The sequence below is a fragment of the Oryctolagus cuniculus genome, chromosome 21 (genome assembly GCF_964237555.1).
Source record: "Oryctolagus cuniculus chromosome 21, mOryCun1.1, whole genome shotgun sequence".
In the NCBI taxonomy this organism is placed as follows: Eukaryota; Metazoa; Chordata; class Mammalia; order Lagomorpha; family Leporidae; genus Oryctolagus; species Oryctolagus cuniculus.
In genome coordinates, this window is record NC_091452.1 from 19,352,065 (window position 1) to 19,376,312 (window position 24,248).

At 59.4% G+C, this 24,248-nt stretch overlaps 2 protein-coding genes across 2 annotated transcripts; both read left to right on the forward strand.

Moving 5' to 3' along the window:
- The first annotated feature begins 337 nt into the window (after window positions 1-337).
- CRYBB3 (crystallin beta B3) lies at window positions 338-6,708 on the forward strand. The gene is made up of 6 exons (XM_051835481.2): window positions 338-423; window positions 1,699-1,789; window positions 3,123-3,241; window positions 4,191-4,323; window positions 5,048-5,190; window positions 6,386-6,708. Exons 2-6 carry the CDS (start codon window positions 1,715-1,717, stop codon window positions 6,549-6,551), a joined length of 636 nt encoding a protein of 211 aa, XP_051691441.1. The 5' UTR covers window positions 338-423; window positions 1,699-1,714; the 3' UTR covers window positions 6,552-6,708.
- Window positions 6,709-14,191: 7,483 nt separating this feature from the next.
- Window positions 14,192-23,801, forward strand: CRYBB2 (crystallin beta B2). Its single transcript, NM_001089317.1, is given in 6 exon segments — window positions 14,192-14,211; window positions 15,553-15,632; window positions 18,760-18,878; window positions 20,513-20,645; window positions 21,712-21,854; window positions 23,545-23,801. Coding segments are annotated over 5 exon segments (618 nt in total). The 5' UTR covers window positions 14,192-14,211; window positions 15,553-15,578; the 3' UTR covers window positions 23,714-23,801.
- Window positions 23,802-24,248: the final 447 nt, after the last annotated feature.

Consider the following 24,248-nt stretch of genomic DNA (forward strand, 5'->3'; position numbering starts at 1 on the left):
AGCCTGTGGCACAAGGAGCGTGGAGGGGCCTGGAGTCTCTTGCTCTCAGAATCCAGGTTTCCCAGAGGTGCCCGACACCCCAAGAGAAAGACGATGGCACCGAGACACCCAGGACGGGGGTTAGCGCTGGTGGTGGGGAGGGGAGCCCCGGAGGGCTTTGCACCCTGACGCCCCCGGCCCAGCCCTGCCGAGCTCCCTGCAGAGCCCATGAGGTCCACTGCCCCCAGGAAGTCATCGGGGGCCTCTCTGGACACACTATTGGAGTGCAACGGCCTGGACAGAATGGGGTGGACAGGGCGCTGCCTCAGCAAGCCAGGATGTGCTGGCCTGTCAGAAAGCGCCCATAAATAGGCCGCTCCTGCCAGGGCACTGGGTCTGCGGACGCTCCTGGCTCCCGTGTTCCTCCCGAGGCGACAGCAGCAGGTTCCCTGGGGGACGGGCCGGGGCTGGGGAGGCCGGAGCTGCCCTGGCGGGCCCAGACCTTCAGCTGTCTCCATGGGGCGGTCCTGGCTGGCCCCCTGCCAAAACAGGGGGGAGGGGTCACGTGGGGATTGGGGACGAGCGAGAGGACCCAGACAGCCAGGAAGCCCAGCCGGGCTAGGAGCTGGGGACCTGCACCGTCCGTGTGTCGGGGGGTCGTGGCCAGGGTCTGGGCCCCTGGGTGTGTGCTTGGGGCCGACTGAGCCGCTCTGAGGAAGGGAAGCGGGTGAATGTGGGACTTTCCATGTCCCCTAGGGGCTGGACCCGGCACTGTCTCATGCTGAGGCTGGGCACAGACAGAGCAGACAGGCTGCAGACAGGGCTGGGTCTGTGTCAAGTCCAGGGGCCACAAAGCTGTGCTTGTCAGCAGGGGGCATGCTGGGAGCTGCGGAGGGGGACAGGGCAATGTGGATTGTAGATGTGGGTGCAGTGGGTACCACGGTGGGGGTCTGAAGTGGGCAAGGGTGTGTGTGTGTGTGTGCACTGTCCCATGACCAGGGGAGTGTGTGTGCATGTATGTGCACGTGTGTGCAATGGTCCTGAGACTCCGGCCACACGACCACTGCAGGGGCCTGTGGGCGCATGGCGACCCCTTGAGTGGCGAGGGAGAAGCGTCCATCTGTGGCTGTGCCTCTTGGCGCAGCAGGTACACAGGAAATGCTGGATAAGCATTCACAGAATGAAGAACCGATGGCCCGGGAACTGGCCCGGGGCGGGGGCCCGAGGACCGGCTCTCGCACATGCTTTCTCTAGATGTCTGTCTGTCTGCCCGCCTCCCACCTCTGTGCTCCGTGGTCTCCTGTCCACCCTGGTCACTGGGTGCACGGCCTGGGGCTATGTAGGTCCTCACGGTGAAGGAAAAAGCCAGAGGTGGGAGAGGCTCCGGCAGAGACCCCTGCCCTCAGGGGACTTTAGGGGAACTTCAGGGTGAGAAGTCCCCGGGCTGGGCCACGTCCTCCCTGTGTGCCTCAGGGAAACGAGCCACCCCCTCTCATTGGGCCTCTGGGATTCCCTCTGTGAAATGGGACCCTGACCCCATGGACTTCCCCAGGGCCCACAGTAGGCGCTCAGTGGGTGTTTGTTGAATGACTGAGTGACAGTATGTCAACGATGAGTGACGCCGGTGTCTCATGGACCACCAGTGTAGACCCCAGGCATGGTAGTGCCCGCTTGTGCCTGGGTGAACCTCGTGACCCCATGTCCTTTGGTTTGAGGCAGAGGTGTACCTGGGGCAATGGCTGAGCAGCACGGAGTGCCGGAGCAGGCGGCAGCGGGCAAGAGCCATGGCGGACTTGGGGGCAGCTACAAGGTACTGGACAGGAGGGGGAGCCGGGCACTGCAGCTGGAGGGGGGGCTCCCGGGTTCAGGGTCGGTGTCCCAGCCAGGCTGAGTCTTCCCAGGAGACAGCAGCAGCGCTTCCAGCCAGTGGGCCAGCAGGAGACCCCCACCCCACAAACGCGCTCCCGTTTCCCTCTTCCACGGCCCGGCCGGCCGCATGCAACTGGCCACCCACATCCTGCCTGTCTCGCACTAGGGTTCAGGGGATGTGGCTTCAAGCCCTGACTCTCTTGCCTTCCACGCCCTCTCTGAGCCTCCACAGCCCCACCTCTAAATGGGGACAGCAGCCACCCTTCTTGGACCCCAGCATTGGTGTGTAAGCTCCATGGCAAAGCCCAGAAGGTGGCCGAGGGGCCCAGGGCGGCAGACGGGGTACTGGAGGCGGTGCCAGAGCGTGCTGGCTTCACCCCTCTGAGACTGTCCCTCGGCGCCTCTTCCGAAACCATGGAAACTCCTGAAGGTGTCCTGGTGGCTTTAGCAAGAGTGCAGGGAGCCAGGGAGGGACAGCAGCAAGGAGGTCCACCTCTCTCTCTGGGCCTGATTTCAGGGTGAAGTTGGACAAGCCCTGGCCAGGGCCCTGGGCTCCATCACGGGGGCTGCACTGTGCAGGTCTGGTGACCCCCCCCCAGAGGCAGCTGTCCACCAGGGGGATACAAATCGCTGCTGTCCCTTTGTCAGCTGTGGGCCTGTGCCTGTGCGAGTGTGACCCCTGGGGCCCCTCACTGAACCCCAGTGCCTCCACTTACCCAGCTGTGCAGCCTGCGGCGAGTGGTTTACCTCCTCTGGGTCTCTCCCTGCCCCCACCTCTGTTAAACGAGCAGAACATATGTTCCCCCGGGACCTCGTACCAAAACAGCCTGTGCTGATGGGCAGGTGAGAGAGGCACACTGCTGTTCTGAGCACCGGGCAGGTGATGGTCAATGATGAGGTGGCCACTAGGGGACACTAGGGAGTGTCCTTTGACCTGTGGGGGGGGTTGAGAAGTTTGGAACTGGGTCCTCACTCCCTGTTGGCCAGAGGCGACGACACAGTGTCCCACTGTTCTTTTCCTGGGTTGCTCCTCCTGCTGGGTTCCCTCTCCCACCAGCAATTCCTGAGTTGCAAGCTCTGGTTTAAAGGAGGTTCCCAGAAGCATTTCCTTCTCTGGTCACCAGGGGGCAGTGCAGCCCTGCTCGGATGCCTGCTCCAGGCTGCTGCAAAGCAGAATGGCTGAAGCAGGTGGCCCCACGCTCTCAGGCCCCGAAGGAGGGGCAGGGGCCCGGGAGCCCAGCCAGGGCGGGACGTTGAGGACCCTGCTCTTGCAGGTGATCGTGTATGAGCTAGAGAACTTCCAGGGCAAGCGGTGCGAGATCACGGCCGAGTGCCCCAACCTGACGGACAGCCTGCTGGAGAAGGTGGGCTCCATCCAAGTGGAGTCTGGACCGTGAGTACCGGGGCCCCGGCCCCTCCTTGCAAGCCCCGAGCCTTTGGGGAGTCTGCAGCTCTGGATCTGCTGTGAGGTCTTAGGCGTCTCCCTCCCCCTCTCTGGTCTCAGTTTCTCCCTCTGTCCAATGGGACGCCTGGGCTGGGATTCTCTTAGCATCCTAGTGGCTCTGGAGTCTGTGACACAGAGCAGGGGGCTGTGGTGCGAGGACAGAGAAAGGCAGCTCTGTGATTGCCGAGTGAGCCCGGACCCTGCTCACACCTAACATGTCACATGCACTCCGTCATCTCAGCCCTGTTTTACAGGTGAGCAAACAGGGGCAAGGAGGTGCCGTGTCTTGTCCATGCGCACAAAGCAAGCAGGTGTCCCAGCCGGGCTCTGCATTCCCAGCTGCAGACGGGGGGCCGGGGCCCTGGTGCTCCCCTGCTGGGTGACGGTGCACAAGTTGGTTTGCTGTCTGATGGGCATAAAAATGGTGCAGTTTTCAGAGTTTTGTGAGAAGAAACAGGATGATGGGGGGAGGGGAGAGAGGAAGAGGAAGAGAGGGAGAAAGGATGGAGAAAGAGGAAGGAAGAGAGAGAGGAGGGAGGGAGGGAAGTGGGGAGGCAGGGAGGAGGACAGAGAGACAGAGAGAGAAGGAGAATGGGAACGAGGGAGCAGGCAGGGAGGAGCAAACGGCCTGTGCAATGCTTCCTGGGTGTGGCTGGTGCGGGGGGGTGCACCCCGCACCTCCCCCAGAGGCTGGGCTTGAAGCGGCTTCTCAGTTGCTGTTCCCTGGGATGCTTTTCCTGGTCCGGGGTCCTGGACAGTTTCCTGGATGTCCTAGCAGCCCCTCCAATCGCAGGACCTGGCATCAGCGATGGGGGGGGGAGGGGGTGCCAGTCCACAGAGCAGCAGCAGCTCTGGGGCCGTCCCCTGCCATGGCTGACCTGGGCCCCTCGCCCCGCAGGTGGCTGGCGTTCGAGCGCAGAGCCTTCCGCGGGGAGCAGTTTGTCCTGGAGAAGGGAGACTACCCCCGCTGGGATGCCTGGTCCAACAGCCGCCACAGCGACAGCCTGCTGTCCCTCCGGCCTCTGAACATCGTGAGCGCCTCCCTGTCCCCGGGGCCTGGCGGTGGGGCGAGTGGGCAGCCGCGCTCCTGGGTGGGCTTGGCCAAGGACATGGCCGTGAACTAAGACCCCCTCCTCTTTGTGGCCTCTGTGTTGCAGTGGGACCAGGAGGAGCGAGCTCTTGACTGGGTGCTGGGGTGCCAGGGTCCCCGTCTTGAATCGGGCCACCTGGCCATGGGACCACATGTGCCATCCTATTACGATCAGAGGCCACGTGCTGCAGTCTTGGGGTCCCCATGTCCGTTCTTCACCTGCCTTCTCCAACTCCTCCCATGATGCCTTGCAAACATGCCACCTACTTTGGTCCACCTCGGTGGCTGCTCCAGCCCTTTCTCTTTGTCATACCACCCTGGCGGGGGGGGGGGGGGCAGGCAACAGAAGGGGCAAACTGGCCCAGCGTGGGTCATGCTCACACCTCGTCCTGTTGGCCGCCTCCTGCCCTGCCTGGGCCTTGGTTTCCCCATCTGTGAAGTGACAGGGACCAGTGAGACCCCAGCACCCCCATTTCAGTTTTGTACCCTGAGACTTCCCAGCAGGCCAGGGCTGGCAGGGACCCTGAGTCCCTTACCCCTCAGCAGCAGGCCTGGGGCTGGGGGCCACTTGGTGGTGACGTACGGGGTCCTCCCTGTCCCCGGCACCCCCTCAGCCCTGTCCAGGGCACAGGCACTGCCCGCTCAGCCCTCTGTCTCACCCCCAGGATGGCCCGGAGCATAAACTGCACCTGTTCGAGAACCCAGCTTTCAGCGGCCGCAAGATGGAGATAGTGGATGACGATGTGCCCAGCCTGTGGGCTCATGGCTTCCAGGACCGCGTGGCCAGCATCCGCGCCATCAACGGGACGTAAGGAACCCAGCCTCAGCCTTGCCCTGACCCCTCCTCCAGCTGGCCACGCCTCTGGCACACACTCCCTGCCCTCCTTCCTTGCGGGAGGTAGAGGGACAGAGACAGGTGCAGATGCCATCAGACTCTCCCCCCGAGGGCTCGCCATGCCTCCTGGCTGGGGCCAAAGCTGAGAGCTGGGAACTCCATCCGGGTCTCCTGTGTGAGTGGCAGGAGCCCATCACCCCTGCTTCCAGGGCTCTGCATTAACAGGGAGCTGGAGCCAGGAGCCAGACACAGCTGGGAATCAACCCCGGGTGCTCTGATACAGGGCACGGGCGTCCTGGCTGCCCCATGCTCACAGCTTCTGTGACTGACGCGTCCTGGTCCCCAGGGCTGGCCGCCCCTTCTGGGCAGCTGCTCCTGCACCCAGCCCTGCCCTGAGCCCCACGGGGAGCCCCCATGGTGCCCACCCTCCTGCACCACTGGGATCATTTTCCCATCACAACCCTCGTACACGGGAGAGTAGCCCATCACCTCCTTCCTTCTAGACCTCACACCACTGTCGATGCAACCTTAGGTCACCATTCACTTGTCAGTGGTTGCATCTCACTTATGAGTTGTGGCTTGGAATTGGGCCCTGCGAGGTGCCACCTCTCTCTGATGGTAATTTATTCAACAACTTTGTACTAAGCATCAGCTACGTGCCAGGGACAGGGAAGGGGTGTGTGGGACCAGAGCTTAGCAGCTCCTGCTTTCAAGAGGCAAGGAGCATGCATTCACAGTGCATTGTGAAGGGCATGACTGGGGTGAGGGGAGGAGGGTCTCTTAGAGGAGTCAGGGAGGGCTTCCTGGGGGAGGAGAGAGCTGAAAAGGATGCAAACGAACGAGGGGGCAAGGATAAGGACTAAATAGGCGTGAGTGTTCCAGGCAGAGGGAACAGCACGTGCCAAGGCTCAGAGGTTTAAGGAGAGCAGGACAGGAGAGGCCAGAGTGAGGTGGAGTACAGGTGTGTAGTGTGTAGACGTAGAATGTAGCGTGTGCTCTGATGCAGCTGTAGCGTGTGAAGGAACCGTGTTGGGAGATGAGGCTTGTGAGCAAGGCAAGGAGAGTGGATTCAGCCAAGGGCACCGGGGAGCCAAGGAGGAATCCAGGCAGGTGGGGGACGCTGGCTGTAGGAGGCTCGGTGCTCACCCCGCCGTGCTGTCCCCGGCAGGTGGGTTGGCTACGAGTTCCCAGGCTACCGCGGGCGCCAGTACGTGTTCGAGCGGGGCGAGTACCGCCACTGGAACGAGTGGGACGCCAACCAGCCGCAGCTGCAGTCCGTGCGCCGCATCCGCGACCAGAAGTGGCACAAGCGGGGCTGCTTCCTCAGCAGCTGAAGGGCCCCGGCCCCCAGGCCCCAGAGGCCCCCGCCTGCCCAGGGCGGCAGCGAGGGCAAGAAGAGGAGGCTCCAGGGCTGGGGCTCGGGCCGGCCTGTCCCCCCTCCCCCGGGACCCGCTCAATAAAGCCTGGGGCCAGTCCCCCACCTGCCATGAACCTCTGTGTCACTTCCTGCTGGGACCAGGGATGGGGCGAGGCCTGCGGGCGGGGCAGGCTGGAGGATGCAGGGGCTCGAGGGCACTCAGGACTCCGGGAAAGGGCTGACAGCTGAGCTCAGGCTCGGGTCGCCACTCCTTCCAAGTGGAATCACACCCATCCGTCTCCCCCCCCCCCGCCCCCCCGGGCAATCCTGAGCTTGTCTGCAGCTGGGCCCCTGTATGAACATCTGCTGATAAACCCATCCACCCATCCCTCATCTGCCCCTCCCTCCCTCCATCCATCCATGCACCCATCCATCCATCCATCCACACACCCACCCACCCATCCACCCACCCATCCATGTACCCATGCACCTACCCATCCACCCACCCATCCATCCACCCATCCATCCATCCATCCACCCACCCATCCACCCACCCATCCATGTACCCATGCACCTACCCATCCACCCACCCATCCATCCACCCATCCATCCATCCACCCACCCATCCATCCATCCATCCACCCACCCACCCACCCACCCATCCACCCACCCATCCATGTACCCATGCACCTACCCATCCACCCACCCATCCACCCATCCATCCATCCATCCATCCACCCACCCACCCACCCATCCATACATTCATACATCATCCACCCTTCCATCTTCCCATTCGCTCAATCCATCCATCCTCCCACCCATCCTTCCCTTCTCTCATTCACCCATCATTCATCATTCCTCCCTTTCTCTCTCCATGGGTTGGTTGACCCCTGCAGCCTTTCATTTAGTCAGCAAAAGGCTGACTAAAAGGCAGGTCCCGTCTGGGGGTCCCCAGCTTCTCACCCACAATGTGAGAGATGGAAAAGAAACAAAACAAGGGGATCTGGAACACAGCACGGTGGGCAGCAGGTGAACAGCAGATCCGGGCAGGAGCACGGAGGTGATGGGGGTGCGGCCAGGGAACTCTGTCCTGAGCAGGTGACATCTGAGCTAGACAGCAACAAGACTTGAGAACATTCCAGGCAGACAGGTAGCAGTGCCCTGGTCCCAGTGCAGGAGTGTGCCTGGGTGATGGAGAAGCGGTAAAGAGGCCGGCTGCTCTGGGAGGGAGAGGACAGGGGCGGGGCCCCTGGCTGCCATGGGCTCTGTCTTCTCTGTAGGACGTGGGAGCCATGGAGTATCTGAGTGCCATGAGCCGGGGTCTTCTCTGGCTGTGGTGCCCAGGGCAGATGCCGGGAGCCCCTGAGAGCTGTCACGGTGCCACCAGCCCCAGCCTCTCTTTTTCCCTGCCTCGGTGTCTCTGTTCCCCACCCGAGGTCCTCTGTGGCCTGGAACTGAGCCCCCATCCTGGCCCCCGCCGCTAACCACTGCTCTGGGTCTCCGTGGCTTCACGCAGGCAGTGGCAGTCATTGGGGACTGAGTGGGGACACCGGGGCTGTGCCAGGCCTAAGTAAGTCACTGCTGCCCCCTGCTGGGGAGAGGAGGGGTTGTCCCACCTGAGACAGCTGAGGCTGGCTTCCCTGGGCCAGCCCACCCTACCCTCCCTCCTGCCACCCCCGCCTCTACGGGGGACCCTGCATTGCATTGCTTCCCAGACTTTGTTCCCCGTCTCAGCCATTGCAGTCTCCACACCCTGGAGCAGGGGCGGCCATTTTCAGTTACTCCAACTTCACAGTTAAGAAAAATGGGCCCAGCTGAGAAGCCGCTGTGACTTTTTACTTCAGTGGTATCAGCTGGGGTGGGCGTCTGTCTCGAAGGGGCCAGAGGTGCCCAGCAATGCTACAGGTAAAGGCAGGGGTGACCCCCCCAGATGAGGATGTCAGCACCCCCTTATGACCCCTGCCTCCCCCCAGGGACACTCCCTTCCTCTCTCTCACAGGAGGTGACTTTATTAGGCTTTACATATCTGTGCTTGATGGGTGCCAGGCCCAGTACCAAGGGCTTTGTATGTTGTAATCTAAGAACGTCACTGGGAGGGAGGCATGGCGGTTCACCTTATTTCACAGAGACCTGAACCCTGGGTGCTGAATGTCCCTCTGAGCCCCATACACTGAGGTTTGCCTGGGGACAGGGGATCACCCGGGAAATATGGTAGGAAAAACACAGCTGTTGCCACAGTAATAATAGTCGCCACTAGAGGGTGCTGCTGAGCCACAATCACACCGTCTCACCTGCTAATCCACAGACAGGTAGGACCCTCACTTGCAGAGAGAACCTGAGGCTCAGCGAGCTTGTGGGTGGTGGGACCATGACTCACATCAGAGCTGACTCCAAAGCCCGTGTTTCTGCACTCTGCAGCTACCACTGCTGCGCTCAGCCCGCCTGATGCTGCCAACACTCCCGCTGCTTGTGGTGCAGGCGGTAAAGACCACCTGCTGCGTTCTAGGCCCTGGGCCGGGAGCCATCCACGCCCATCTCAGTTAACACAAAGATGCCCAGGACCGGCTCCTGGGTATCAGCATCAAGGGAAGGCAAGTAGGGAGGCTGACTCACTGTGGGGCTGCATGTTCTGGGCAGGTGAGGGGGTCGGCTGGACACCCCCATACCCAGGGCAGTCTCAGGTGGCCACAGATGCCCGAGGGATTCTGTGCAAAGTCTTAAAGTTGCAGTGACCTTCTCTCTGCCCTCTACAAGCTACTCCTGCCTGTTATCTTTCGTTCAGAGAGAGGATGCCAGCTGCCCGGGTCACACAGCCAGCCAGGATCAGAGCTGGGATTTGACCTGACTCCAAAGGCCTCCTCTTGGCTCTAACCTGGACCAGATTGTGTCTTCTATACAGAGCCTGAGTGTGACAGAGAACAAGAGTGCTCCTCAGTTGCAGGAGGACGAGATTTGGGGCCAGGAGGTGGCTTTAGCAGGGTAACTGGGGGGCAGGGTTTGCTAGTGGTCGGGACAGTAGGGTGAACCAAGGCTGCCGGAGGCGCGATGACCGGGTTGAGCTCGCTCTACACCGCCTAGGACCTTTCCAGAATCCCCCACTAGCCAGGTCATTTTTGGGCAAATCACTTCGGCTGCCTGTGCCTCAGTTTCTTCACCTGTAGCATGGAGGTCAAGGAGCACCTGTCTCGTAAGGTTGTTGCAACTATGAGCATGAGCCCACTTTGCACGAAGGGTCAGAGTGTGTGTGCTGGGCTGCACGACAGGCACAGAGCCAAGAGGCTGTTTGGGGCACCTGCACCCCATCCGGGCGTGTCTGCGTTCCGGTCTCAGCCCTGCTTCTGATCCGGCTTCCTGCTAATGCGCACCCTGGGAGGCGGCCGGTGATGGTTCAAGTGCTTGGGTCCCTGCCGCCCACGTGGGACACCTGGATAGAGTCCCAGCCCTGGCTGTTGTGGCCATTTGGGGAGTGAACCGGTGGAAGGAAGACCTCTTTGTGTCTGTCTGTCTCTGTTCCTTCCAGATCAATGAAAATAAATAAATAAATGACTTAAAAAGGAAAAAGTAGCTTAAGATGATTTTGGTGCAAAAATTAATTAAAAATTCATGCATAGCTTATGCATTTTCCATGAACTCGCTCAACTGCATGGATTTCAAAAGTTCCCCACAAAAATATACATCAGTTTTCCCTCTTGTTTCCCAGGACTTTCTGCCGCGCCCGCATATACCTGCACCGGCTGCCGCCCCTCCGTTGCCTTCCTTCCCTTTTCCACACTTCCTGGTGTCTCCTGGGGTCACCTCCCCACTAAGCTGCCTGCACCTGAACCCTCGTCTTAGGGTCTGCTCTGGTGGCGCCCAGGACACACCTTCCCCCCTCCAGCTCCTTTGTGGGAGGTCATCGAGCCAGTCCACGCATGCTCCTTGAGCACCCTGTGCCCAACTCTGAGCAGGCGCTGGGGCGGTGGAGACGACCGAGCTGGGGCTCAGCTCTCACGGAGCCCGGGGTCTAGACGAGGACACATTGGCCGGATGCAGAAATGAATGAGTGGGAGAGAATAGAGAAACACCCTGGGCGGCACTGGCACCGACTCTGAGGTTGGGGATGGGAAATCAAGAAATGGAAAGGAGGCTTTGAGAACATAGCAGGCGACGCGGACATCCTGGGATGGATAATTTAACAGCTCAGTTCCCGAGTGCTTTCTAAGGGTCAGGAATTCTGCCGAGGGCTTCAGACGATCAGCTTGCTTTATGATGAGCATTAACGATGAATGCCATGGACCCGTGGGCTGAGATATTTACATCGCCACAAGCCCGCTTGCAGGGGGAGCAGCTGGGGTAGGAGGGAGGAAGGAGGGAAGGGCGAAAGCTTTGTAGTCTACAGATCCTGAGGTCTGGGTTCGAATCCTGTCTCCACCAGTCTCTGGATGTGAGACTGGGGGTGGGGGCATGTCCTGAGCCTCAGTTTACCTACCTGTGGAGATGGATGAGAAAAAGAAGCCCACTCATCCCCAGCATGCTTTGCCATTTTCAGCCAATAGGAGCCCTGCCCGCATCCTGCAGGAGGAGGGTGCAAGGTGCAGGGACCAAGGACCTCGTCTCTGATGGGGAGACTGAGGCCAGGAGGAGACAGGGGCTTCACTGCACTCCCTGGAGCCCAGTGGGAAGAATTTTTGAGAGGCTCAAACAATTTCCCAGAAAATCAACCTCATCTTTTAATTCCATTTCCCCATAGACTGTTTGTACAGTTTAAAGGTTACAAGCATTTATTTTGATGTCAGAGGGAGCTGAGTGCGAATGCCAGTCCCCCCACTTCCTGGCTGTGTGACCTTGGAAAAGTTACTTAAAATCTCTGGCCCTCACCATCCTCACCTGTATCGGGGAATACTAAACAACGCCTACCTCAAAGGTGGTTGTGAAGGGGCCGGCGCTGTGGCATAGCGGGTAAAGCCGCCACCTGCAGTGCCGGCATCCCATATGGGCACCAGTTCAAGTCCCAGCTGCTCCACTTCTGATCCAGCTCTCTGCTATGGCCTGAGAAAGCAGTAAAAGATGGCCCAAGTTCTTGGGCCCCTGCACCTGTGTGGGAGACCCAGAGGAAGCTCCAGGCTCCTGGCTTCGGACTGGCCCAGCTCTGGCTATTGCTGCCATTTGGGGAGTGAACCAGCGGAAGGAAGACTTCTCTCTCTCTCTCCCTCTCTCTCTCTCTAACTCTGCTTTTCAAATAAATAAATAAACTTTAAGAAAACAGAGATGGTTATGGGGCTGGCGTGGTGGCACAGAGTTGAGTCCCCACTTGTGACACTCACATCCCATTTGTGCTAATTCAAGTCCTGGCTGCTCTGTTTCTTTTTCTTTTCTTTCTTTTTTTTTCTTTGACAGGCAGAGTGGACAGTGAGAGAGAGAGACAGAGAGAAAGGTCTTCCTTTACCGTTGGTTCACCCTCCAATGGCCGCTGCAGCCGGCACACTGCGCTGATCCGATGGCAGGAGCCAGGTGCTTCTGGTCTCCCATGGGGTGCAGGGCCCAAGCGCTTGGGCCATCCTCCACTGCACTCCCTGGCCACAGCAGAGAGCTGGCCTGGAAGAGGGGCAACCAGGACAGAATCCGGTGCCCTGACTGGGACTAGAACCCGGTGTGCCGGCGCCGCAGGCAGAGGATTAGCCTAGTGAGCCGCGGCACCAGTCGCTGCTCTGTTTCTGATCCACCCCCTGATGACGCACCTGGGAAAGCAGCACAGGAGCCACATGGGAGATCAGGGTCTTTCCAGAGGAGATTTTTTTTTAAATTATTTATTGGCCGGCGCCGCAGCTCACTAGGCTAATCCTCCACCTGCGGCGCCAGCACACCAGGTTCTAGTCCCGGTCGGGACGCTGGATTCTGTCCCGGTTGCCCCTCTTCCAGGCCAGCTCTCTGCTGTGGCCCAGGAGTGCAGTGGAGGATGGCCCAAGTGCTTGGGCCCTGCACCCCATGGGAGACCAGGAGAAGCACCTGGCTCCTGGCTCCTGCCATCGGATCAGCGCGGTGTGCCGGCTGCAGCGGCCATTGAGGGGTGAACCAACGGCAAAGGAAGACCTTTCTCTCTCTCTCACTGTCCACTCTGCCTGTCAAAGAAAAAAATTATTTATTTAAAATTTATTTGTGTATTGAAAGGCAGAGTTTCAGAGAGGCAGAGAGAGAGAGAAAGTCTTCTATCTGCTGGTTCACTCCCCAGATGGCCGCAATGGCCAGGGCTGTGCCAATCCGAAGCCATGAGCCAGGAGCTTCTTCCAGGTCTCCCACATGGGTGCAGGGGCCCAAGCACTTGGGCCATCTTCCACTGCTTTCCCAGGCCATAGCAGAGAGCTGGATCGGAAGTAGAGCAGCCAGGACTTGAACCAATGCCCATATGGGATGCCGGCACTGCAGGCAGTGGCTTTATCTGTTACACCACAGTGCCGGCCCCACAGAGGGGATTGAATTCAGATGAGGTCATTGGCGTAGACCCTGATCCCACGTGACTGGGAAACTGAGGCATGGGAACAGGCATGCACAGTGGGCGGAGGTGTGAAGACTCCCCGTGGAGGGGAGGAGCGGGCGAGAGAGCAGTACTGCATCCCCGAGACAGGGAGCACCCCGGGGTCTTAGGAAATCCCAGAAACTGTAAGAGGCAAAGGGCGGGGTCCTCTCCCAGACACACCAGATGCATCACAAGTGTGTGTGTGTGTGTGTGTTAGGGAAGGGAAGGTGGTGGACAGCTGCTAGTCCCTGCTTTGACCCAATTTCTCAGCTCCAGGGCTATGCCCTCTTCCCTGTCTGACCTGAGCAGCAGTTCAAGGTCAAGTGATAACCTGGGCTGCAAGGACGAACTGTGCCCTGGAGGGACTTCAGTCAAAGCTAAGGGGCCACAGGCAGAGAAGGGGTCGGCGGTAGGGATCAGAGAGGTCTTTCTAGACCTAAGGGACCCACTCAGGACATCGGATGTGGGGCAGCCAGGGGCCTTGAAGGTCAAGTTCATGCTCCTCTGCTGGCTTCCTGGGCCGTGCCCCGTCTCGCGTCCTGTTGCATGGTGACCCTTTGTGCCCCAAACCCTCCCGACCCGTACCCTGCACCTGATGCCTCCCCTTCTCCCTGGAGCTTTCCTGGGCGACCTGGGCTGGGCGAGGTTCCCCATGCCTGACCCCTACCCCTACCCCTAGCACAGAACTCCGCACCGCGTGGGCACCCTACAGAGATTTGTTGACGGAGTGATCGGCTGGCTGGGCGAGGGACGCTGTCCGTCGAGCCAGCCTCCTGTGCTCGGTTGTTCCTGGAGCCACTGAGATCACCCCTGTGGGCCGCGCCCCGGGGCCTGGCTGACCGCCCCCGTGAACCCGGCGCTGGCAGCCGGATGGCTGAGCGTGCAAAGCGGGCTCTCCTTGCCCAGCCGCCTGACCAGCCCGGCGCGGCCGGATCTGAAAGCTAATGACATTATTGTGCAGAGACACAATGTCTGCAGGCATTTGCTGACCGGGCCTTTGGTGCGGGCTTAGTCCAGCATTCTCGCCCGCGTTCCACGGGGACGCAGCGGTCACCCGTCTTGGCACGGCCGCTCCTGGGGAAGGTATAAATGCCACCTCCAGGCCGCTGGGCTTCACGGGCACTCGCAGGGGCTGGTGTCGCTGGTAAGGAGGCCTCTCCTTCTCGTCCTGCCTTTGCTCTCTCACTCTCTCTTTCTCATCCTCGGCCTCTGTTGCAAAGCATGGGGGTCCTGGGTTCGAGTCCAGGTGCCGCCATTTCCTGACAAGGTGACCTTGGGCAGAAACTCCAGCGTGCTCAATCTCAGTTTTCCTTTTCTGTGCAATGGGGAGAGGGCTCGTTAAACGTCCCTGCTTGTGGGGACTAGAGGTAAGGTGGGCGACGTGGCCAGCTCAGGGCCTCGTGCAGAGGGGGTTCCTGGGCGGTGCTCTGTGTTAATTTTAGGCAGATCCTCAGCATCCCAGTTTTGCCAGCAGCCGGCGAGGACGGTGCTCAGCCTCGGTGGTGGGTTCTAGGCTGGTGAGTCAGCTCCCTGCACGGCCACAGACAGTAGCAGGCACCTCCAGGTGTGGCCAGCCCCAGGCAGAAGCTCTCTCCCGGAGCTCTGAGCCACAGGTGATTTCTCTACCACCAAAGCTCCGTGGGAATGACCCCAAGAGCGCCACCTGGCTGCCAGCAGCTGCAGTGCGTGGTGGTTTTGGGAAGCATCAGGTATTGAATCCTCGCAACCCCCCACCACAGATGCTACTGGCCCCATTTCACAGGACAGAACACTGAGGCAGAGTATGAGGGGAGACCTGCCGGGGGCCTCCATGCTGGCCCGTGGCAGGGATGGTGCCCTGTGAGGGACCAACTGAGCGCCACCTTCTTTGGTCTGAGAACAGCAATGATGACCACACAGGGTTCCAGGAGGGGGCTGAGCCCGCTCTGTCCCATGGCCCGCCGTGGTGCCTGGAATCTCGGCACTCCACCATCTTTTCGCCTTCTTCTACCATGCGTTCTGTCACTAATGGGCTCTCGGGTTGGGGGAGGGCAGGAAGAACGAGGGTAGCAGGGAGAATTCTGGGCTGGGGTGGGTAGGGGACAAGGGGGAGGAGGCAGAGGGAAGCATTTGAGTCCCCAGATTGGTGCCTGGGACACGGCCGGACACGGCCAGAACATGGGTTCTGTTCACCCGACGTGGTTTGCTTTTCATGAAGAAATGTCGGTTCTGGGACACAAGCCTGGTCCTGCCTTGTGACCCCTGCTTGAGCTGACAGACGGGGCACACTGGGGACCCCACTTCCTGTCCCTGCAGCTGGCCTCGACACCGACAGGTGCCGCCGAGGATGGACGCTCAGGAGGTGGCTCTCTGGCCCCTCAGCGTCTGGCTGGCCTGAAGCCAGGGGACCAGGAACAGGACCAGTGGGGGTGACCCTGAGGCCCCCCAGGGGCAGAAAAGCCCAGGATGTAACGGTGACCTCACTGCCGCTTCCTGTGTCTTCCAGGTCCTTCCTGAACAGGACAGTCCACCATGGCCTCAGACCACCAGACCCAGGCGGGCAAGCCGCAGCCCCTCAACCCCAAGGTGAGTACATGGGGGGGGGGGCGGGGCAAGCCGTGCCCCTCGCCCTGACTTGGTTTCCCTTCTGCCACCTTCCTGCTGGGTGCCCTGTCTTCACTTCTCCCCTTCTGTGTGACTCAGTCTCCCCAGCTGGTTCTGGAGTTCCTTCGGGGCTTCGGAGACCTGGGTTTCTCTGCCATACCGGCCGCTGCACGCCCTGTTGCCCACGGGCTCCCCAAGGTGGGGCGTGGCTCCCAGCGCTGCACCTGCTGTGTCATCCGGGCCAGTCTCTTGATCTCTCTGAGCCTCAGTTCCCTTCTCTGTAAAATGGGGAGAGTCGGAATCACTGTGCAGAAAATGCCACGAAGAGGCCACGAAACGAGATGCAGCCTAAGCCCCGGTCCGTGGCGTGAGTGCACCTGACGCCCACCAAGGGTCTCTGCTGTCTCCCCCTGCCTGCCTCCTGCAGGGGGGCGGGATCTTGTCCCCAGGCCAGTAGCTTCTCATCTGCAAACCGTCTCCAAACTTCTAGTGACAGCCGTCCGCCCGCTGGCTGCGCGGCCGGACCTCAGCTCCAGGAGTCCTGGGCACCGACTCCAGCCAGAGTGGCCCGTTTGTCTGGGGAAACCGAGGCTGATGCAGCCCCACCCCTGCTCACTCTGTGCCTGCAGGGCCCACTCCCCAGAGGACAGACAACAAACGAGGGAAGGTGCACCTGACTCCAGGTAGTGAGCGGGGCAGCGAGGAAAAGTGTTGTGGCAAGACAGGCTCCTGAGAGTCGGGAGAATCAGGTGGTCAGGGGAGGCCTCAGGGAGGAGGTGACGCCTGAGCAGAGACCTGGATCGGGGCAGGAGCAGCTGTGAGAGCACTGTGGGTGGAGGTCAGGGGGAGCATGCTGGCGGAGGCAACAGCAGGTGCAAAGGCCCTGGGGTGGGAGTGAGCTGGTGAGTCTGAAGGACTGTGTGGAGGCCAGGTGGAAAGGAGAGACCATCGACAACAGCATCACGTGGGCCACGTGTGTAATTTCACACCTTCTGGTAGCTACCTTCGGAAAGGTAAAAATAAGACAGGGGTGTCCATTTTCCTATTATATGTTGTTAAATCTAAAGTCTCAAAATGAGCATTTTACTGTGTAGATACTATGAGAATTATTCTTCCTTTATTCGATTTTGTTGTGCATTTTATATTGCTAGCACTCCTGAACTTGAGCAAACTGCACATCACGCACCCGGTAGTCCTTCGTGACTCGCGGCTGCCGTGTGGGGCAGTGCAGGTGGAAGGAATTAGGTAACGTGGGAATCTCAAGCGTCCATTACATGGATGAGTAACAACAATAGCACAGAGCCCCCCGGAAGCCGAGGTCTTTGACGGGCACAGGGGGGCCGACCTTCCTCACAGCCCCCACCCCAGGCCAGGACAGAACCAGGGCGTTCCAAAGAGCTTATGCAGAATTCAATGAAAAGGTCAGTTTATTTCGTTGTAAACATGATTTGAAGTCCATACATATGAGGAATCTTCAAAAAAAATTCATGGAAAAAAAATACGTACATGGTAGAAAAACAATGCCCGGGTTTCCGAATTTCTTGCTCCCAAATGAACACTTTGCGTCTCCCTTTTCCCCGGGAACTTTCGGAAGTACCCTCGTAGTGAGGGAGCCCCCATGTCCCCCTATTGTTGGTTCTTCTCAGTAGTGCTGGGAAATAGGCACGCACCCCCACTTTACGGATGAAGGCACTGAGGCTCAGAGTCGTGAGGCCGCAGCTCAGAACTGGGGGGACATCCCAGCCTCAGCTCTGGCCAGGTCAGTGACCCTGGACGCTGCGTTGAGCCCGTGGAATTTGTCTCCAAGCTCTGTGGGCCGCTCCCCGCGCTGCCTTTATCTGGCTAATCCCTGGCCTGGGAGAGAGAGGCTCACCCGCCCAGCCAGTGCTGACGGTGCGCTCTGCAGCCGCCCCCGCTGGGAGTCCACGGCCCTGGACCCAGTGCTGCCCCCCCACCCCGCACCCCAAGGCAGCTCCCTGGGTGGCCTGGGGGAGCTCTGCCCCCAGATTCTCACTGGAATCCCCACAAGGGCCAGGCGACCTCCCACTTAGCACCTGGCTGCAAGACGTAAGCTGGGCCCCTTTGCTCTGCACACGGGGGTCCCGCGAGCCCCTTTCCAGGGGCTGGTGAGTGGACCAGGGGAGGCCAGGGGAGTGAAGACCCCTTAGGAAGTATCCGGAGGGAGTGGCCGCAGGGACGGGGGATTATCCTTGAAGGCGTGAAGACAGAGCCTGGGCACGCGCAGTTCTATGGGGGAAGTGGCGGTAGGGGGTGTGTGTGGCGGCCTTGGTCCGGTTTGAGCAAGGAAAACTCAAACCGTGAGATTATTTATTTGAAGTGCAGAATTACAGAGACAGAGAGATCTTCCATCTGTAGGTTCATTTCCCAAATGGCCACAACACCCAGGGTAGGCCAGGAGCCAGGAGCTTCCTCCAGGCCTCTCAACATGGGTGCAGGGACCCAGGGACTTGGGCCATCCTCTACTGCTTTCCCAGGCACACGAGCAGGGAGTGGGATTGGAAGTGGAGCAGCTGGGACTTGAACCGGAGCCCCAGTGGGATGCTGGCATCACAGGTGGTGGCTTTACCCGCTGGGTACAGCCCCGGCCCCGGACCATGAGGCTTTGTACCTGCACCCCCTGGTGTGGTTGATGGACCGGTAGCACTAGCACCTGGTGAGAAATATGTTAGGGTCCCAGAACCTTGGAGCTCATGGGAGGGCATGCAAAGTGCTATTCAGACAAGCCTGGGCGCCAGGGTCAGCTGGGCCACTTACCCACTCCCAAGCGTCTCTTAATCCCATCTGTCTCTTGGTAAAGAAAGTTGTCCATCAAATGCTGCTTACACTGGTGCTCCATTGAACCCTTCCAACAACCCCGTGAATTTTCCCATTTTACTGATGGAGAGACTGAGGCTCAGAGAGGAGAAATGTTGGCTCAAGGATTCAGAGCGGAGCCAGGACTGTCTGACTTTGTGTTTGGTTCATGACTCCGAAGAACCAAACACTTTATCACCTCCCGAGGCTCTCCCCACTCTCTCCTCACTCACCCGGCTCTGCCCTCCCTCCCCGGCCCTCGCGACGGGGGTCTGACTCTCTCCTCCCGTTGCAGATCATCATCTTTGAACAAGAGAACTTCCAGGGCCACTCGCATGAGCTCAATGGACCCTGCCCCAACCTCAAGGAGACGGGCGTGGAGAAGGCAGGCTCTGTCCTGGTGCAGGCTGGACCGTACGTACCTGGGTGGCCTCGCCCGGCCAGGGAGGGGCAATCGGGCTGTGGAGTTGGGGGTGTGTGTGGCTAGCACGTGCTCAGGAGTTGCGTCTGATAACCAAGGCGAGAATTCAGGTTTGGAGTGAGTAGGAGCTGGGTTCAAATCCGAGGTCCAGCCCTGGAGGTGTGACGTTGGAGAAAGAGAGTCCCCTTTGAGCCTCGGTTCCCTCCTCTGCAGGGTGGGGATGGCCAAGCCCTCTAAGTGTCAAGGGGGGAGAGCCAGACTCGGGGTGGGCCGCTGCCCTGAGACAGGGGCATGCACTTTTTGGAACTGCCTTCTTTTTTTTTTTTTTCTAAAGAGAGAGGGAGAATCTTCCCTTGTTCTGGTTCACTCCTCAAATACTCAAACAGCTGGGGCTGGACCAGGTCAAAGCCGGGAGCCCAGAACTCCGCCTGAGTCTCCGACAAGGTGGCAGGGACCTAAGGACTTGGGCCATCATCTGTGTCTCCCAGAGACACTAGCAGGGAGCTGGATTGGCAGCAGGGCTGGATCCCAGGCACTGTGACATGGAAGCAGGTGTCCCAAGAGGTTCCCTAACCCGCTGTACCACGATGCCCAACCCTGGAGTACAAGCTCTTAGCAAAAAGGACAATGACGTCATCTCCCCTTCTACTAGGGCCCCGGATGATCATTCTGGGTTGCCCTGATTGTGCCACGCTGAGACGTTTGCGTCTGCGCTGACCGGCCCCAGAATGCTAGGTTCGTGCCTGCTGTGCCCTCTCTTTCCCCCTTGCCTCTGTGGCTGCAGATTCCACGTGATGGATTCAGCCACCTGCCAGCTGAAGGTGTTGGGGGAAACACCCTTGCCTCTGGGCTAACTATGCAGACTTCTTTTTCTGTCACTGTTGCCCAGGTAACAGAGTAACCACTGTCTACGAGGCACTTGCTTTGTCTTCGGCGTTTTAGATAGGATTTCAAGTACACTGGAGGTGTGCTTGGGTTCCATGCAGACACCGCCCCCTGGTACCTAAGGGCCTTGAGCACCTGCAGATTTCGGTGTCTGTAGGGGGTCCTGGAACCCATCCCCTTTGGAGAGCAAGTCTCCCATATCTCATCTACTGAGCATCTCAAAGACAGGTGGCTTTCTGTGTGGAGTGTGAGTCAGAGACCAACGACAGGAATTGAAGAGGAAGCTGAGTCAGCGACAGGGCCTGGGATGAGTGATGGGCAGAGGCTCAGACACAGTGCGGGGCTGGAGTCGGTGCTCAGCTGTGCCCGTCTCATCCCAACCCTGCTCTCACCGACGTCTCACTACCAGCTCGACAGCTGCCACCCTGAGAGGTGGACACCATAGGAGGTGGCATATGCCACCTGTTCGCGTCATGGGTATCTTAGGTATTGATCTGCCAGCATCCCACGGGCTGCATTGCCAGGGGTCTGGGTGGGGCAGTTTTTCCGGCATTCTGAGATGTGATGCAGATGGTTGAAGGTAGCGTGGCGGCGGGTTCTGGAGAACTGAATCGACCCTGCGCTTGGAATCCCTGTGTTCCGTTCTAGGTGGGGCGGCTACTCTTTGCTGGCTTGGCAGAGTGAGCATCCAGGGATGCTTGGGAGGGGAATGACCTGCCCCTCCCCCCGACCTCTCTTGCAGCTGGGTGGGCTACGAGCAAGCCAACTGCAAGGGCGAGCAGTTTGTATTTGAGAAGGGCGAGTACCCTCGCTGGGACTCGTGGACCAGCAGCCGGAGGACGGACTCCCTCAGCTCCTTGAGGCCCATCAAAGTGGTGAGACCCCGCCCTTTGTCCCACTTTGTCTCTGCTATCTTTGGTCCAGCGGTCCGAGGACAGGAAAGGAGCCGTCGCCTCTAGCATTGAAGCGGCCTTGCAACAGTCATTTTGCTTGCAGCCAGCCTCCGTCTCCACTTCTGAGACATGGGCACATTCGTAGCTATTGAGATGGCAGCAGGCTTGGTTTGAGGGCTGTCACATTGCACAGCTCCAGGGGGCTCCACTCACAGGACTACAATAGCTCCTGGTTGGGAGAGGGGCACTGTTCACAAACTATTCCATGCAGATGGGATCCCTAGGATGGTACAATGCCTGTCACAGAGAAATCACTCAAAAAGCTACTATAGCTGTCATACATAGTACAAGACATGCTGGGGGTGGGGGAGGAGCAGGGAGACTCAGGCCAGGGGGAGCTCTCGGGCATGCCTGATCCTGATTCTCACTGGGGTGTTAATTCTCAGCTGTAATCCCCAAATCACCCAAGCCCAGGCCAGCCCCTCTCAGAGCTTGGGATGGAGGAAGGGAGACCACTGGACACAGCTTTCCACAGATCTGGGTTTTATATTGGCTTTGCCATGCCCAGCTGTGTGATCTTGAGCAAGTCATTTTACCTCTCTGAGCCTTGTCTTGTTATCTGCCAAACGGTGCAAGAGTCATTGAAAGGCTTAAAAAATGAAGAACAATGCGCTATAGGAAGTAGAGGAAGGGCAGAATTGTAGAGATGACGGGAAAAAATGACCTCACGTGTCTGCTGGAGGCGCCATAAGCCTGAGCAGGAATGTATGGGGCGTGTGTGTGAGTGCATCATGGCCGGTGCTTACCACAGAGGAGGTTGTGCCTATGAGGGGGAGGAGGACAATGCAGCATCTGCCATTCCCCCGTAGGAGCTCAGCAACCAGCCCCTGTCCAGAGGCAGTTGTCGTAGGGGCCCCCACGCAGGCGTATTGGGCAGAGGGTCCCAGGTGGGGCATGCTGAGGCCAGCTCTGGGCCATGAGGATCAGGTGGGAAGGCAGAGCCCGGAGCCCCTGCACCTGCACTCATTGCCCCCCACCCCCACCACAGGACAGCCAGGAGCACAAGATCATCCTCTATGAGAACCCCAACTTCACGGGCAAGAAGATGGAGATCATAGATGACGACGTGCCCAGCTTCCACGCCCACGGCTACCAGGAGAAGGTGTCGTCCGTGCGGGTGCAGAGCGGCACGTGAGTGCGTCCCCAGCCCTGGCTCACCCTGCTCCGGGAACCCAAACCCTGGGGTCCTCCATCCTACTTTCCCCCAAATTTGTGGGCCATCTCGCACCCATCACCGGCCACTCCTGACCTCAGTCTTCCCACTGGAAAATGGGCAGAAATCAGGAATCACCAGATGTGGCTTCCAGCCCCTGAAAAGCAGGACGGTGTTTGTGCCTGGGGGTTGAGGGCGGTTCAGGGAGAGGCAGAGGTAAGTTGAGGCAGGAGGCGGAGCAGTGAATTGAGCGATGTTGAGCTCCAAGGGGCAGGAAGCCCAGGCCATGCTGGCCTTGTACACAGCTCGGCTCCTGAGCTGGGGAGTAGGAGGTCCCAATTCCCACGGGACTGCATTTCTTAGACACACATGGCTGCCAGTGCCCGGGGATTTGTCCGTGGGAGCCTGTCCGTGGGTTCTGTTGGGGCTGCAGCTGAGCTCTGGGCAGTGGGGGCTGGAGCCGGCTCATGCCGTCAGCTTTCCTCTCCACTGGTCCCACACCTGTGGACGCAACCAACCATGCACTGGAAATAGTTTTTTTTGTGTGTGTCCATATTTGAGATACGAGAACTTGCTGTTTCCCATAGAATGCAATGCAGTCCTCCTGCACAGGGCGCCTACCTCGTACTGGGTGTTCTGAGTCACCTGGAGGTGGTTTCGAGTAGGAAGGAGGTGGTGCAGGTTCTGTGCAAATAAATGCTGGCCATATTCGTACGGCACTTGGGCATCTGTGGACTGGGGTGTCCTTAGGGAATTCCAGAAGTGATCCCTAGCTTATAAGAGCAGATTCTGACGTTTTCAGAATTTTAGTTCTGATGAATCAATGGTTGCATGAGGCCAGCCCCAGGAGAAGTCTTTCCACCACAGCCATTGGCAGATGGTACTAATCAGGACTCGCCTCCCACCCAACCCTGCCCCCACACCCCCTCCAATCTCCTCCCTGGCAACCCCCAAGAGCCACATTTGTCACAGCTGCTGGCTTCTTGGCATTTGTCAAGCACCAACAATAGTGCCCCAAATTCTGTGTTGATTGCCCCCGTTATTCACTCACTCACTGGCTTGATTTGCCAGCTACTGCCAAGTGCCAGCCATTAGCTTAGGCGAAGGGAGATGACAGCGATCAGGTGGCTGCCTGGGCAGCTGACCCGCTAGAGGGAGCAACAGTTAGCAGTGGGAGAGTCCCCAGCGATCCCCAGCGAGCTAAGCTGCTTCTCAAGGAAGATACACTTGAGCTGAGCTCTCGGAGGAGGAGGAATCGCAGCGGGTAGAGGCTGAGACAGGGCCTCTCAGGAAGCAAGGACAAGGGGAGTGTGAGAGAGTCCACAAAGGCCACGTGGCGGGAGTGCAGGCCGGAGGGGCACAAGCCAGAGACGCCGAGCTGGAGGTGTCCCCAGAGATGGCCTGGGGCGTGGTGGACTGCGCGGTTCAGCACCTGTCTGCCTCTAAGCTTCTGTGAGCACCTCGGCTCCTGGTCTGACCCTACTCTCAGGTCTGCAGACACCGTTCACTGCAGGAGGGAGTGAGCCCATCAAGAGAAGGAGAGCAGAGGCTCGCTGCTGGAGGGGCTAAGAGGGCTGTGCTGCTCAGCATCAGGGGGAAATCACCCTTCCTACTGCCTGAAGGGGTCTCTCTCTCTCTCTCCCTCCCCACCTCCCCCTGGCCCTGCAGGTGGGTCGGCTACCAGTACCCTGGCTACCGTGGGCTGCAGTACCTCCTGGAGAAGGGAGACTACAAGGACAGCAGTGACTTTGGGGCTCCCCACCCCCAGGTGCAGTCCGTGCGCCGCATCCGCGACATGCAGTGGCACCAGCGGGGCGCCTTCCATCCCACCAACTAGGGCTCCCCGCCACGCCTCCGCCATCCCTCCCTCCCAGGAGCCAGGATCCTGCAGAGCTCCCAGCGAGTGAATAAAGTGTGACCTGCAACTTGTGTGTTGCCTGTCTCTTATCCCCTGTGGGAGGTGCGGCGTGGGCATGAGTGTGTGAGTGCAAAGAGGCACAGACACACACACACACACACACACACACACACACACAGATGTAGCTGTGTTTGGGCTACGCAGGGAAACAGGGCTCTCCCTGAGACAGCTCTGCAGCGACGTGGCTGTGTGACCTCAGATGCATCATCCAACCTCTCTGAGCCTCCACTTCTTCACCTGACTCCTGAACCTCTTGTCCCCTGCATGGCTGTCTTGGTTCACCCCTGGGTTCTCTCTCTGTGGTGCTGGGCAGAGTGACCCCAAGGGGCATGCATCCACTGCCTGCTGATCTCCCTGTACTGAGAATCACTGCCTCAAGGCTCTGCCAGAGATGCCAAGAATCCTGCGGGATTCCTCCCCACCCCAAGGAGAGGTCACAGTAACTTGTCTCTGT